The sequence below is a fragment of the Chlorocebus sabaeus genome, chromosome 6 (assembly GCF_047675955.1).
Source record: "Chlorocebus sabaeus isolate Y175 chromosome 6, mChlSab1.0.hap1, whole genome shotgun sequence".
NCBI classification, from domain to species: domain Eukaryota; kingdom Metazoa; phylum Chordata; class Mammalia; order Primates; family Cercopithecidae; genus Chlorocebus; species Chlorocebus sabaeus.
In genome coordinates this window covers 25739119-25755728 of record NC_132909.1, presented here as the reverse complement: position 1 = coordinate 25755728, position 16610 = coordinate 25739119, and the positions used below count along the sequence as shown (strand labels likewise).

The following is a 16610-nucleotide window of genomic DNA, read 5'->3' as shown; positions in this document are numbered from 1 at the left end:
CAAGAAACACACACGGGGCTGTGTGCAGAAACTTCCCTGAGAGGTAAATCTGGACAAGACTGCCAGGAAGACTCCCTGGCATCACCAGAAACTATTAGCCATCTACTAGCCCCTGCCAGGGGCTGCTCTGTAGGGGACAAGGTGGCGGGTCCACCATCCCCACCCATACATTCCTCACCCCATCCCCTATCTTGTCTAATAACAAGACTTTAGCCCTGAACAAACAGCTTCCAGAACAACCTCTGCAACTCAGAGACAGGGATTGGTTCTCGACAGAACACAGAGCTGCTTTGAAACTGGAGTGAAGGTTTGCACCAGGGATGGGCCGGGGCGGGGGGTGGGGGGGGCACCTAAACCTCTCACACCTGTGGGGCCAACTGAGCTCTCCTGACCTCAGGGGCTGCTGTTGACAAGTTCTACAGTGAAGTGAGACTTTCTCCTCCACAGAGTCTATTCCCTTCCCACACTAAGGTTCCGACATTTCCGTCAGTCCGAAAACCTGAAGAGTGGGCAGACAGTGAACGCCCAAGAAAAGCAAGTGCTGCGTGAACCCCCATGTCATCACCAGCTTTACAGGCAACTCCTGGGGTGGACCGCTTATGTGGACCCTGGTACAGTATCCCAGATCCCATGGTTCTGCAGCAAGGAGGTTATAGGAGCAACTTGAGATCCTACAGGCAGGCAGTAAAAGTTGGGGTGGGATTTAAGATCCCGTCCTTCCTGCTGCTCCAGGATGAACAGTGAGGCACTGTGAGCTGTGGGAATGCATGCAACCCCCAGACACCCCTTCATGGGTGATGGCTGCCCACCATCACCCCACATCTTTTGGGGGAACAGTGACGCCAGCCCACTCTCCCACCTCATAGCTCATGATGGCCTGGCGAGGGGTAGGGGTGTGTGTAAATCCATGCTCCCCCAACATCCTTTCCAAGGGGAAGAACATCTGACTTCTGCCTGGCCAGCTGGAAAACCAAAGTCTGAAGACAAGGGTCAATTGAAACCCATTAGGAAGAGGTCCTCACTGGCCTTGAACCTGGGAGGCTGTGACACTGAGCAGGTGCAGCCACCTTACCACCAGCAGGAGTGCCTCTCTAGACATGGAACCAACCCCAAGGTGGGCTGAGCTGAGAAACAGCTTTGGCGATGTCATCTGAGCCCTGGATCAAGCCAGACCTGAAGACACCCCTCTGTACTTTTCCTTTACAGCAATCAATTCATTCCCTTCTTTGCCTAAGCCACTTTTTGCATTGAGGTACAATTTACACACAATAAAATACACATATTTTAGTGTATTTAGTTCAAAGAGTTTGAACAAATGTATAAACCTGTGTAACCATCACTCCTATCAAAATACAGAACACAGAACATTTCCATTTCCATCATCCCCAGGCAACCAATACTCTGATTTCTATCACCACATATTTTTGTCTGCTTTTGAACTATGTAAATGTAATCAGATAGGATGTAGTCTCTTGTGTCTGGTTTATTTTGCTCAATACCATGTTTTGAGATTCGCCCATGCTGTTTCATTTACCAGTAGTTTTTTCCTTTTTTTTGAGACAGAGTTTTGGTCTTGTTGCCCAGGCTGGAGTGCAGTGGCGTGATCTCGGCTCACTGCAAACTCCGCCTCACAGGCTCAAGAGATTCTCCTGAATCAGCCTCCCGAGTAGCTAGAACTGCAGGCGCCCGCCACCATGCCCGGCTAATTTGTTTGTTCCTTTTTTATTGTGGGGTAGAATTCTATTGAAGAAACGTACTACAGTGTGTTTATCTGCCGAAGCTATTTTGGATTAAATTTTATGGCACCTGCAACTAAAAAAGTACTAACTCAAATAAGTTTACCTAGAGTGAAAACTCTTTTTCTTTCCTTTGAGACAGAGTCTCACTCTGTCACCCAAGCTGGAGTGCAGTGGCATGATCTCAACTCACTGCAACCTCCGCCTCCTGGACTCAAGCGATTCTCCTGTCTTAGCCACCTGAGTAGCTGGGATGACAGGTGCACACCACCATGCCCGGCTGATTTTTGTATTTTTAGTAGAGACAGGGTTTCGCCATGTTGGCCAGGCTGGTCTCAAACTCCTGGACTTAAATGATCCGTCTTCCTCTCCTTCCCAAAGTACTGGGACTACAGGTGTGAGCCACCGCACCTGGCTTACAGTGAAAACTCTCTTTATATGTCACTTACATGCCTTAATGTACAGTCAGATTGTTCACCTGTAAGACAAGTATTTAAGAGCAGCACCTAGACAAAGCCTACAAGCGGGAAGACTGTACTTCCAGGGATCATTTCTACAGTTCGTTACTACAGAAGTTTCTCTGAACCTGTACAGCAACCATTTATATTAGTGTGGCACATACATACCTATCTGAAAGCTTCGAGTGCAGAAATGCAGACTCACCTCGCTTGTAACTACTGTTCTTGAGCTCATAAAATACCTAAATAATGTGGTGTAACAACTAAATGTGTACCCAGAGAAAAGCCTCAGAATGTTATCCTAGGTGAAATCTGTTCAGTGAACAGACAGATCACAGCTATAGTGACATTTCTGCCACTGTTACAAGTTTCTTACAAAGTGAGAAAGTGGCTGGTTAAAATCAGAAAGAGACCCGGCATGGCGGCTCACTTGTATAATCATGGCACTTTGGGAGGCTGAGGTGGGCGGAGCACTTGAGGTCAGCAGTTTGAGACCAGACTGGCCAACGTGGTGCAGCCCCGTCTCTAGCAAAAAATATAAAAATTAGCCAGGCATGGTGGCATGTGCCTATAGTCCCAGCTACTCGGGAGGCAGAGATTGCAGTGAGCCAAGAACTCGCCACTGCCCTCCAGCCTGGGTGACAGACTGAAACCCTGTCTCAAAAAAAAAAAAAGAATTAAAGTCAGAAAGAGAGCCCTTACCAAAAACTGACCATGCTGGCACCTTGATCTTGGATTTCTAGCCTCTAGAACTATGAAAAATAAATTTGTGTTAAGTTTAAAAAATAAATAAAACTGGAGGCAGGCACTTAATTAGGAAGAAAGAAAAGGGTGGTCAAGCTACTCCATGAATCAACTGTATTTTTTTCTTCCCCTCTGGGGGCCCCGCTCCATTCTGGGCTGTGCCTGGCGCCTGCTTTCCCTCCACCATAAGCAACAGTACGGGCCCTTCTTCCGCACAGCCGAAGATAAAGCTCGCACATGCAGCGGTGTTTCCAGCAAATTCAGGGCAACGTGCAAGCTTGAGATCTAAAGGTTCAGGCGTAAAACTGAGTGAGAGATGACACAGTAGGGCTGGGCCAGCTCCCAGCTAGAGAGACCTTCCCACGGGACACAGGAAGGCAGGTGTTTTTAGCTGCTTCTCCAGCAAAGATTATTTTCTCTGCCTTTCTCACTCCTTCCTGGTTACACAATCCCTCACTCAACCACCAAACTCTGGAAAACAGAATTGCTTGTTTGTAAGTCAGCCAGAGCGGCCAATGAGAAAACACAGAAAAGAGCGTGCCTTACCCTGAAATACACACATACATCTAATTTAACTTTTCACCACACTGGAGATTCAGGGCAGGCTGGGTGGAAAGAATCTAGCTTGTCCATGTCCATAAAAATAAAAACATGAATTCAGTACTTGTCAACAGCCCTCCTGCCCTTCCAGGATCTCTGCCAGGTGTCAGGGCTGGAGGTTAGGGCCCAGCTGCCTCCCCCAGGAATCCCAATCCATTCACAGGGTGGTGGAGGGGGGCTCGATATGAATCAACACTGCCATGATATTTAGTTACAAGCTCCCTTCAGTCTGTTCCAGAAATCTCTATAAACCCCTACTGTGTGCCAATCACAGTTATTTTTCAATATGCTGAATAACTTTTTTTCGACGAAGTCTTGCTCTGTCACCCAGGCTGGAGTGCCGTGGCGCGATCTTGGCTCACTGCAACCTCCACCTCCCGGGTTCAAGCGATTCTCCTGTTTCAGCCTCCTGAGTAGCTGGGATTACGTGAATGTGCCAACATACCCGGCTAATTTTTGTATTTTTTTTTTTAGTAGAGACAAGGTTTCACCGTGTTGGCCAGGTTGCTCTCGAACTCCTGGCCTAAAGTGATCTGCCCACCTCGGCCTCCCAAAGTGCTAGGATTATAGGCCTGAGCCACCACACCCAGCCTTCAATAACTAGGCTTTTATTGTGCCTCCCCCCACATCAAATCATGAACATTTCCATGAATCAACTGTATTTCCAGATGAATGATCTGCTCATTTAAACTAGTAGGACACACTCACCAATAGTTTTAACAATTTTTTTTTTTTTCCAGATGGAGTCTCGCTGTCGTACAGGCTGGAGTGCAGTGGCGTGATCTCAGCTCACTACAACCTCCGCCTCCTGGGTTCAAGCGATTCTCCTGCCTCAGCCTCCTGAGTAGCTGAGATTACAGGCGTGTGCCACCATGCCTGGCTAATTTCTGTATTTTTAGTAGAGATGGAGTTTCACCATGTTGGTCAGGCTAGTCTTGAACTCCTGACCTTGTGATCCACCTGCCTTGGCCTCCCAAAGTGCTGGGATTACAGGCCTGAGCCATTGCACCCAGACACTCAGCTAATTTTTGTATTTTTTGTACAGACGTGGTTTCACCATGTTTGCCAGGCTGGTCTTGAGTTCCTGACCTCGGGTGATCTGCCCACCTCAGCCTCACAAAGTGCTGGGATTACAGGTGTGAGCCACCCTGCCTGGTCTCTTGTTTTTATTTTTGACACAGGATCTCACTCTGTTGCCCAGGCTGGAGTGCAGTGGCACGATCTCTGTTCACTGCAGCCTCAACATCCCGGGGCTCAAGCAATCCTCCCACCTCAGCCTCCCAAGAAGCTGGGACTACAGGTCCACACCATCGCACCTGGCTAATTGTATTGTATTTTTTGTAGAGACAGAGTTTTGTCAATGCAGCCCAGGCTGGTCTTGATCTCCTGAGCTCATATGATCCGCCCACCCTGGCCTCTTAAAGTGCTGGAATTACAGACGTGAGCCACTGCATCCAGCCTTGTTTTTGACCATCTGCCCTTTTTTCTTTTTTTGACATAATCTTGCTCTGTTACCCAGCAGGCTGGAGTGCAGGGGCACAATCTTGGCTCACTGCAACCCCCATGTTCAAGTGATTCTCCTGCCTCAGCCTCCCGAGTAGCTGGGATTACAGGCACACAGCACCACGCCCAGCTAATTTTGCATTTTTAGTAGAAATGGGGTTTCACCATGTTGTCCAGGCTGGTCTCCAACTCCTGAACTCAAATGATCCTCCTGCTCGGACTCCCAAAGTGCTGGGATTACAGGAGTGAGCTACCGTGCTAGTCCCCTTTTCTCTTGTTACAATCAAATGGAAACTTGGCCATAGGGAATTCCGAGGGTCTGAATGGGCAGCCCCGAGGGACTCGCATCATTTACCGTGGTGTCTCCGTCCCTGGTGCTCTAAGTGGGGGACCTTGTCCTCACCTGGCACCCATTACTGCTGCTCTGCCAGACACCCAGCCGCCGGCTGAGCAGTACCTGCAGTTCAACCGTGTCCAGTTCGACTGGCTACCTCCAATGCAGCCTTTGTGTCACGGGACTCTGGTACCTGAGCCAAAGGAGGAAGTGTGGATCAGGCCAAAGCCAATGCCCAGTACCATCAGGTGGTGTCGTGGCAACCATCCAAATAGCCCCAGGAAACAAGGGACATTTACAGTGTTACAGGTCATCAAGTTGTCTCTCCTCTGAGTCACCCTGAAAATTCTGTTTCTGCCAGGGGACACCTCCCAGCCACGATCCCACAGTTGAGGACTGTTGGTCAGGCAGGCCCTCGAGGCTGATGGCAGATACCATGCAGCTGGGCAGACCCTCTCCAAGGCCACAGTCAGCCTGGATCCAGCCTGGCCTTCAAGACCTGGCTTAGGGCTGGGTGCAGTGGTTCACATCTGTATTAGTCCACCACTGAGAAGGGAGGATCGCTTGAGGTCAGGAGTTCAAGACCAGCCTAGGCAACACAGTAAGACCCCATCTCTACAAGAAAAAAAAAAAAAAAATCAGCCAGGTGTGGTAATTTTTAATCACACCTGTAGTACCAGCTACTTGGGAAGGTGAGGCAGGAGGATCACTTGAGCCCAGGAGGTCAAGATTACAGTGAGCTACAACAGTGCCACTGCACTCCAGCCTGGGCGACAGAGCCAGATTCTGTCATCTTAAAAAATAAAATAAAATACCGATTTAGACCATGATGGGGAATCAGGAATGGGGTCGGCATCACCAGCCTTTACTCTCCTCCGCCTTCCTCCCTCTCCACCTGGAAACTGACTCAAGGCTTCAAGGGGATGGATCTAAACAGCCGGAGGGGTGGTATCAGTACCAATAGAGCTGGAGCTGCTGATCCCACATGACCCAGGCTGTGCCTGGTGGACTCAGCCCATCAGCAGGCTTCCTCATCCACATGTGCACTCATAAAGGATGCACACAAGTGTCTACCATGAAATTAGCCCTTGCTAAGATGAATGCTGCTCATTCATCAAAGAGCAGATCACTGCTCCTTGCAGAGAGAAGACTGCAAGGAGCTTCTGGGTTAAAAAAAAAAAAAAATTATCCTTCTTTCTCTGCCGGAGCCTCCAGGAAGCCCAGCATCAATAGGGACCATAAACCAGGACACAATGAACTCGGAGGCCCTGTCCAGCCTGGAGGTTACTGTGAATAAGAAACTTCTCCTACAGCTCTTGAGTAAAAACAATAGAGCTAAATTCATTTTGGGGCATTAGCATTCCCAAAGGATGAAGAGGCAGAGATAAGAAGTGACAATGCCTCACTGTGTACTCACTCTCCTCTTCCACATAGTGCCAAGACCTTTCATTTTGGGCCTTTCAACGGCCCTGGGGAAAGGCTTTCTCTAGTTTGTTTCCAGCTGCTTTTCTTTCTTTTTTTTTTTTTTTGAGATGGAGTTTTTTTTGTTCTTGTTGCCCAGGCTGGAGTACAATGGCGCAATCTCAGTTCACCGCAACCTCCGCCTCTCGGGTTCAAGTCATTCTCCTGCCTTAGCCTCTCAAGTAGCTGGGATTACAGGCATGTGCCACCGCACTCGGCTAATTTTGTATTTTTAGTAGAGATGGGGTTTCTCCATATTGGTCAGGCTGGTCTCGAACTGCCAACCTCAGGTGATCCACCTGCCTTGGCCTCCCAAAGTGTTGTGATTACAGCCGTGAGCCACCGCTCCCGGTCTTCCAGCTGCTTTTCTTCATGGCCAAGAACAGATTTTCCTGTGAGTTTTAGTACTATGGGGTACAGGGGCAGTCGCAGAAAAGGAATCTCTATCAGGATGCAGCAGTCTAGAAATTACATTACTCTGCATTTAACTACAGGCCAGAGCACAATAATTCTTCCAAGATTTTCAGTAGGAAGAGCATACAAATCTGGGGAAAAGAAGTTGCATTTCCATTCCTTATAGGTTGAGAAAGTAATTTATAGTAATCTTACAGAGCTGTACCTGTTTAAACACAGTAACATAATGAGAAAGAAGAAAATACAGTGAGAAGTCAGGGAAAGCTGGGCGCGGTGGTTCATGCCTGTAATCGTAGCACTGTGGAAGGCTGAGGCTTGGGCCCAAAGAGTTCGAGACCAGACTGGGCAACATAGTGAGACCCTGCCTCTACAAAAAAATTTAAAAATTAGCCAGGCTTTATGACTTATGCCTGTTGTCCCAGCTACTCATGAGGTTGAGATAGGAGGATTGCTGGAACCAGGGAGGTTGAGGCTGCAGTGAGCTATGATCATGCCACCGCACTTCAGCCTGGATGACACAGCAACACCCTGTCAGGAAAAAAAAAAAAAAAAGAAGAAGAAGAAAAGAAAAGAAAGAAAAAAGTGAGAGACATGATTTGATAATAGACCTGAGGCTGAGCATGGTGGTTCACGCCTGTAATCCCACACTTTGGGAGGCCAAAGAGGGCAGATCACCAGAGGTCTAGAGTTCGAGACCAACATGAAGCTAATTTACTAAAAACGCAAAATTAGCCAGGCATGGTGGCGCATGCCTGAGGCACATCACTTGAACCCAGGAGGCAGAGGCTGTGGTGAGCCAGGACCGCGTCACAGCACTCCTGCCTGGGTGACAGAGTGAAACTCCATCTCAAAAAAAAAAAAAAAAGAAAAGAAAAGAAAAAAAAATAGACCTCAAAGGTTTCTTTTTTCAGAGACCTCTGAAGGTGCTGGCCCAGACCAGGAGGTCTGCACTGGGTGGTGTCCATTTCCAACCTGAGGCTAAGTTATGTCCTGAGGCTCTGTACAGCCAAGTCACCCTACCTGATCCCAAAAAGACCAATTAACAAGGGAACTCCTGGGCTGGCCACGGTGGCTCACGCTTTTAATCCCAACACTTTGGGAGGCCAAAGAGGGCGGATCACCTGACGTCCGGAGTTTGAGACCAGCCTGACCAACATGGAGAAACCCCGTCTCTACTAAAAATACAAAAATTATCTGGGCATGGTGGCAGGCACCTGTAATCCCAGCTACTGGGGAGGTTGAGGCAGCAGAATTGCTTGAACCCGGGAGGCAGAGGTTGTGGTGAGCTGAGATTGTGCTATTGCACTCCAGCCTGGGCAACAAGAGGGAAACTCTGTCTCAAAAAAAACAAGCGAGGCCGGGCGTGGTGGCTCACGCCTGTAATCCCAGCACTTTGGGAGGCCGAGACGGGCAGATCACGAGGTCAGGAGATCGAGACCATCCTGATTAACACGTGAAACCCCGTCTCTACTAAAAATACAAAAATTAGCCGGGCGCGGTGGCGGGCGCCTGTAGTCCTAGCTACTCGGGAAGCTGAGGCAGGAGAATGGCGTGAACCCAGGAGGCGGAGCTTGCAGTGAGTGGAGATTGTGCCACTGCACTCCAGCCTGGGCGACAGAGCGAGACTCTGTCTCAAAAAAAAAAAAAAACAAGGGGACTCCCTCCATCCCCCACCAGTGACTGTCTTACACATTCAGGATCCACACCCAGCCCACATAAGGGACTTCTGAGCAATTAGGTGCACAAAACACAGTTGAAGCTCTGATTACGGCCCGTGGACCACCCCCACTTTTTGCTCTCTAAAGCCAAGAGGCTGATTCCAGGCCAGGCACGGTAGCTCACCCCTGTAATCCCAGCACTTTGGGAGGCCAAGGCGGGTGAATCACCTGAGGTCAGGAGTTCAGGACCAGCCTGGACAACATTGTGAAACACCATTTCTACTGAAAATACAAAGATTAGCTGGACATGGTGGCGGGCGCCTGTAATCCCAGCTACTTGAGAAGCTGAGGCACGAGTATTGCTTGAACCCTGGAGGCGGAGGATGCAGTGAGCCGCGAGTGCACCACTGCACTCCAGCCTGGGCAACAGAGCAAGACTCCATTTCAAAAAAACAAAAAAGGCCAAGAGGCAGATTCCTTTTCAAGCATGGCCGGAGCTATCCCAACAAAGCACCAACTCCCAGCACTGCTCAGCACTCCAGGAAACGAGACTTGCTGGGAACTGCTGCCAAAGAAACCATATCGAGTCAGGGTCCGGAGTGCCCCAGAACCTAACCAGGGGTCAGGCACTGAGCTGTCACTCCATAAATCCTTTTCGGATGAATGGAGCATAATGTCATTTTAAAGAAAAGGGGAGGGAAGGCATGACACAGAGAACAGGATGAAAGAGAAGCCTGACTTCAGTGGAAATTCATTTGATCCTTAAGTGTGCACAAAATCCCAACAGTCGCCAGGCGCGGTGGCTCACGCCTGTAATCCCAGCACTCTGGGAGGTCGAGAAGGGCAGATCACGCGGTCAAGAGGTTGAGACCATCCTGGCCAACATGGTGAAATCCCAACTCTACTAAAAATACAAAAATTATCTGGGCATGGTGGTGTGTGCCTATAGTCCCAGTTACTTGGGAGGCTGAGGCAGAAGAATCACTTGAACCCGGGAGGCGGAGGTTGCAGTGAGCCGAGATCGTGCCATTGCACTCCAGCCTGGCAACAGAGCCACACTCCATCTCAAAAAAAAAAAAAAAATCCCAACAGTCAAAATACAGGACCAGGTGCAGGGACTCACACCTATAATTCCAGCACTTTGGGAGGCCAAGGTGGGTGGATCACTTGAGGTCAGGAGTTTGAGACCAGTCTGACCAACATGGTGAAACCCCGTCTCTACTAAAAAATACAAAAATTAGCCAGGCATGGTGGTGCACATCTGTAGTCTCAGCCACTCAGGTGGCTGAGGCATGAGAATCGCTTGAATCCAGGAGGTGGAGGTTGCAGGGAGCTGAGATTGTGCCACTGGCACTCCAGCCTAGGGGAAAGGGCAAGACTCCATCTCAAAAAAAAAAAAATACAAGAAGGGAAGCCCCCTGCTGGCTCAGCCACCCAATGAATGCAGCAGCTTTTGGCAATCTTCACCCCCTCCTTAACTCTTGGGACCCCTCCCCAGCCCACCTTCTCCCTGAATCTCCAGCCATTCCCCACCCAACTTCTTCAGTTTTGTCTTTTTCTTTTTCGTGACGGAGTCTCGCTCTGCTGCTCAGGCTAGAGTGCAGTGGCGTGATCTCGGCTCACTGCAACCTCCACCTCCCAGGTTCAAGCGATTCTGCTGCCTCTGAGTAGCTGGGATCACAGGTGCCCGCCACCACGTATGGCTAATTTTTTGTATTTTTAGTAAAGACAGGGTTTCACCATGTTGGCCAGGCTGGTCTCGAACTTCTGACCTCAGGTGATTCGCCCGCCTCGGCCTCCCAAAGTGCTGGGATTACAGGCATGAACCACTGTACCCTGCCACACCTTTGTCTTTAACCAGCTCTGGGCTTCCACATTCTAAAACAAAGCTGCCTTCTCTTTTCTCAGCTCCCCTCTTTCTCCAGCAATATCTTCCCTGCCCTTCTTCCCCCGTACCCTGTCACGCTGACTTCTATCTCCAATTCTCCAACCATGCATTTCCTAACGACTCCTAAAGGACTAAATCCAGGACCTTCCCCACATTCTTCTGACTTGTCAAGCCTCGCTCCACTAATAAGACTGACCTCTCAGCTTCCTAGACCTGGCCACCCTTCTGGCTTTCCTCCCACCTCTCCACCCACCCCTTAAGTGGAGGAACTATTCCCTTCTAGCCCAGATCCTTTCACTCAACACCCCAACTGCCTCCCAATTGGTGCCACCCAAAACTGCATCTCCAGCCAGGGCGCCTGCATGGCTGCTGGGCCCATGGAGCGGGCTCTCCACCTGGACCGCCACGTGGATATCCCATGGGGACCTCAAGTCTACCCATCCACACACTAGCCTCCGTGTTCACCCCATCTCGAGGAGGCGCATGACAAGATGCCTCAGGCAGGCACTGTGACTTTTTTTTTTTTTTTTTTTTTTTTTGAGACAGAGTCTCGCTGTGTCACCCGGGCTGGAGTGCAGTGGCGCGATCTCGGCTCACTGCAAGCTCCGCCTCCCGGGTTTTACGCCATTCTCCTGCCTCAGCCTCCGAGTAGCTGGGACTACAGGCGCCCGCCACCACGCCCGGCTAGTTTTTTGTATTTTTAGTAGAGACGGGGTTTCACGGTATTAGCCAGGATGGTCTCGATCTCCTGACCTCGTGATCCACCCGCCTCGGCCTCCCAAAGTGCTGGGATTACAGGCTTGAGCCACCGCGCCCGGCCTTTTTTTTTTTTTTTTTTTTGAGACAGGGCCTCATTCTGCCGTCCAGGTTAGAATGCAGTGGCGTGATCTCTGCCCACTGCAGCCTGCACCTCCCAGGATCAGCAATCCTCCTGCCTCAGCCTCCTGAGTAGCTGGGACCACAGTGGGGTTCCACCACACCTGGCTAATAGGCAGGCATTTTGGATTATCATTGGCAGCTCCTTCCCTGCCATAACCTGTTATATCAGTTCTTTCCCTCTCTGCCAGATACTGCCTTTCTCCAGCTTTATCATTCCAACCCCCTCGTCACTGGAATCCCTGCTTTCAGTGTGGACCCCTGGTCTGAGCTAAGGGTGTAAGCTGGTGGAAAGAACGGGTGATTTTTTTTTTTTGAGACAGGGTCTCACTCTGTCATCCAGGCTGGAGTGCAGTGACGCGGTAACAGCTCACTGCAGCCTCGACCTCGTGGGCTCCGGATATCCTCCCACCTCGGCCTCCTGAGTATATGGGATTACAGGAACACACCACTATGCCAGGCTGATTTTTAAACTTCTTGTAGAGATGGGGTCTTGCTATGTCGCCCAGGGTGGGTTTGAATTCCTGGCCTCAAGCAATCCTCCCACCTTGGCCTCCCAAAATGCTGGGATTACAGGTGTGAGGCACTGCACCCCACTCACAGCACTTTCTGTCACTGACTGCATCATCAGTAGTCCATAACAGAGAAGGAAGGGCAAAGATGACAGGTATTACAAGGGGCTAAATCCTCCCTATGCCTCCCTGCCGGGCTCCACCATAGCTTCTCAAAGCGGTCTTTCTCTTACACAAATCTCACAGGTCTGGTCCTGCTTTAAATACTTTGATGGATTCCACAGTTCCCAGGTCAAGCAAGATGCATGACCCTGAACTGCCTGGCTCCCACTAACACCTCCACAACCTGGGGATGCCTACAAAGCACTCACAAGTCCACAGCTCTGTCCAAGTTGTTCCCTCTTCCTGAAGGGCTCTTCCTCCCCTTTCATCTGGACAGCACCTGCCTTTCTTCTTTGGGGGGGTGGGTTGGGGGGAACAGAGTCTCGCTCTGTCACCAGGCTGGAGTGCAGTGGTGCGATCTCGGCTCACTGCAACCTCTGCCTCCCAGGTTCAAGGGATTCTCCTGCCTCAGTCTCCCGAGTAGCTGGGATTACAGGCGCCTGCCACTACACACAGCTAATTTTTGTATTTTTAGTAGAGACAGGGTTTCACCATGTAGGCCAGGCTGGTCTCAAACTCCTGACCTCAAGTGATCCACCCACCTCAGCCTCTCAAAACACTGGGATTACAGGCATGAGCCACTGTGCCTGGCCAGCACCTGCCTTTCATTCGTTTTGTTTTGTTTTCATTTTATTTTTTAAAATTTTTTAGAGAGCCAGGGTCTTGCTATGTTGTTCAGGCTGGTCTGGAACTCCTGGCTTCAAGAGATCCACCTACCTTGGCCTCCCAGACTACCGGGATTACAGGTGTGAGCCACCACACCTGGCCCTCATTTGCTTTAGGTCAAACTGGCTCAGGTCATAGATCAGGAAAGATTCAGCGTCAACACCTTTTATTTTCCTAGGACAAATAGACTCTTTGAACTGGTATGACTTAACACGGAGTAGCACAACAATCGTTTCAAGGTCTCATTTTCAAAATTGACGGTTTTAATTGTAAAGCAATGATTCCTCTTATTTTCCACCCTTGATTGTCTCATCCAACACCAGAGACACTGCATCTAAAAAACACCCTACTTTAGGAGGCCAAGGTGGGCAGATCACCTGAGGTCAGGAGCTCAAGAACAGCCTGGCCGACACGGCGAAACCTTGTCTCCACCAAAAATACAAAAGTTAGCCAGGCGTGGTGGTGCGCGCCTGTAGTCTCAGCTACTGGGGAGGCTTAGGTGAGAGAATCACTCAAAACTGGTAGATGGAGGTTGCAGTGAGCCGAGATGGTGCCACTGCACTGCAGCCTGGGCAACATAGTGAGACTCCATCTCAGGAAAATAAATAAATAAATAAATAAATAAATAAATAAATAAATAAATAATAAAGCCAGGCGCAGTGGCTCACGCCTGTAATCCCAGCACTTTGGGAAGCTGAGGTAGGTGGATCACTTAAGGTTAGGAGTTCAAGACTAGACTGGCCAACACGGTGAAATGACATTTCTACTAAAAATACAAAAAATCAGCCAGGCGTGGTAGCAGGCGCCTATAATCCCAGCTACTTGGGAGGCTGAGGCAGAACTGCTTGAACCCGGGAGGCAGAGGTTGCAGTGAGCCAAGATCACACCACTGCACTCCAGCCCGAGCAACAGAGTGAGTGAGACTGTCTCATAATAATAATAATAAGTAGATAAATAAACGAAGAACACCCAACTGTGCACCTTTCCCAGCTCTCTTGCCATTCACTCTTTCCCACAAGGGAGCAAGAAGCCCTTCCCTGGGCTCACAGGCATGGAGGGCTCCCATGGGAAAACGTGTTCTGGGAGGCTTGGCACCAACCCTCACAGGCGTGCTTCTCTCGCTGCCATTTTCCCCCCCAGGTGCTGCTGGAGTTCCAGAGCTACACCTGCTCAGAGAACAATCTGGGGAGGAAAAGTCCCAGAAAGAGGCAGCAACTTGCGGGAGGACACACAGCAATTTTGTGGGAGTGGCTGTCAGGCCCTGAGGACAGACACAGGAATTCCCAGGCCAGGCCCTCCTCCTGCAATTCCATGGCCTGTGATCCTCTGTCCCAAACACCACACATAATTAGAAGTTATAATCCTGTAATTCCATGATGACATCTTTGAACTTAAATATACCTCAAAACTACTTTTTTTTTTTTTAAAGCTAAAAGCAACTTCACAAAAAAGAAGTTTTCCCACTCTGTCCCACACTGTCCTGCCCAGGACGCCTCACCAGTGAGCAAAGCCCAAAGTCTCTCTGTGTCACCGCGGAGAAGGAGGAAGACGCCAAGACTATTTAGGAACTGGATCCGAAGGCTCTGAACAATTAAGAATTGATTCGTTTATGGGAAAGTTTCACTTCTCTGTTTATAATTATGCACTGTCGTATCTATTATAAAAACGAAGATCAACAACAATCTCTCCATCCACTCAGGGATCACTGGCCAAGGGCCAAAAGCTATTTTTAGACTTGCTCGGGACCTAGAGGGAGGAAGGCGTGGACGGTATCACCATGACTCCCGGCTCCAAAGCATCTTTGTAGCCCAGGCCCTGCCGCCTGCGGGTATCCCAGGGCCCCTGCTCCGCAGGCTGGGGTCGCTTTTGAGGGACTGAGCTCCCTCACTGTTATCTTCTGGGCAGAAGTCCGCAGTGTGAGCCCAGGAGCTCCCGAACGTGCCAAGAGCCAGCGAAGCCCGCACCCGCCGCCCGCCGCCAGCCCCCGCCGAGTCTCCCGGACAACAAGACAAATCCGCTTTGGCACACAGTGAGACGCACAAGACCATGGGCCTCACCTGCAGTGCTCACACCCTCCTGGACGACCCGGAGAGGGCAACGCCAGAGGCTCCCTCCCACCAGCGGCTCTCCCCTGCTCCCTGAAAAGTCCCACAGGCGGACGTTGGAAGCATTTTGGAGGCAAAAAGAGACCGCCGGCCGGGCGCAGTGGCTCACGCCTGTAATCCCAGCACTTTGGGAGACTGGGGAGGGAGGATCCCTTGAGCCCAAGAGTTCGCGACCAGTCTGGGCAACAGAGCGATACCCCAGTCCTACAAAAAATTAACGTGGCGAGGTGCCGCGCCTGCAGTCCCAGTTACTCGGGAGGCTGGGGCGGGAGGATCGCTGCAGCCCAGGAAGTCGAGGCTGCAGTGAGCTATAAACGCGCCACTGCACTCCAGCCTGGGCGACAGAGCGCCTAAAATAAATACGAGACCGCCAACCCGCCTGGGATAGTCTGTCTCCACCCGCGCTCCCACTAAGCGCTCCTGCAACGCGCCCAGAGGCCAAGGGCGCCAGCGCAGCCAGCAACGGCTCCTTTACCCAGGCACTAGGGATCGCAAGCGAGGGGTGGCGGCGGGTGGAGGGGGAGACCCAACCACCCCTCCAGGTCCTCCGCCCGCACCTGCGCGGGGCGGCCACTTGCGCCTCCCCTACTCCCCGCCCAGCCCCGGATGCCACCTGCCCTGGACGCCGAGGACACCGCCGCCCCCCTCCTCCCCGCCGGCCTCCGTCAGGCCAGCGCCGGCCCAGTGAGCCCCCTCCCCCTCCTGGCCTGGTGGACCCCGACCGCGCGCTCCTACAGCCCCTGCAGGGCCTGGGGGAAAGGCGGTCTGGGGCCCGCAGTTCCCTGCCCGTCCGAAGTCGCACACCTTCCGAAAGTAGCCGTCGTTCTCCTTCTCCAGCGGCTGGGGGGCCGCGGGCAACAGCGCATCAGTCATGCTGGCGGCGCGGGAGCGGAGGGCTGACTGAGGCGCAGCGGCTGAGACTGGCCGGAGAGGACGTGCGGTCCCGCCCCTAACCCGCCCTTCCCCGCCCCTTCACTCCAGTCGCGTCCGGCGGCCCTTCTAGCCCCGCCTGGGGCCGAGCCCGGGAGCCCTGGAGACGCGCCCCGCCCCGTGGCGGGCCCCGAGCCCGCGCCCCTTGCGGCGCTCGTCACCGGAGACCTGTGCCTTGGGCGCGGCGCCTCGGGGTTGTCTCTGGGCGTCGTGGCTGGCTCGAGTTTGAGAGCGCAGGGAAGGCACGGGGGTCTCAGGGGCCGCAGCGAAGCCCTGGCTGTGGACCTGTGCCCTGCCCTGGAGCCCAGGGAGTCAGTGAGGAGGGCGTGGGTCCAGGCGCGTCCCTCCCGGGTGAAGCCCGCGCGCCGCGGGGGAAGGGGCCAGACTCGACGCCACGTCTAGGGCGCGGCGGTAGCTCTGGGCCCTGGGCCCAGTGGTCTAGAAAAGCTTTTCCCAGGAGGGGAGCCCATGGCCGAGGGAGCGTTGATTGCGCCGCCGAGCGCCTTGCCCGGACTACTCGGGCTTGTTGGCATGGGGTCAACTCAGCCGATCCCCCGGTCCCG

General features: G+C 51.8%; 1 protein-coding gene and 1 pseudogene across 1 annotated transcript in view; one reads left to right on the top strand and one right to left on the bottom strand.

Moving 5' to 3' along the window:
• RHPN2 (rhophilin Rho GTPase binding protein 2) overlaps positions 1–16046 on the bottom strand; it is an 86524-nt gene extending 70478 nt beyond the window's left edge. The window contains exon 1 of the mRNA XM_007996233.3: positions 15922–16046. Within this exon, the coding sequence (XP_007994424.3) occupies positions 15922–15990 (69 nt within the window). The 5' untranslated portion in view covers positions 15991–16046. The remainder of the gene's footprint in view (positions 1–15921) is intronic.
• LOC119621827 (small nucleolar RNA U3) lies at positions 2265–2370 on the top strand (annotated as a pseudogene).
• Positions 16047–16610: the final 564 nt, after the last annotated feature.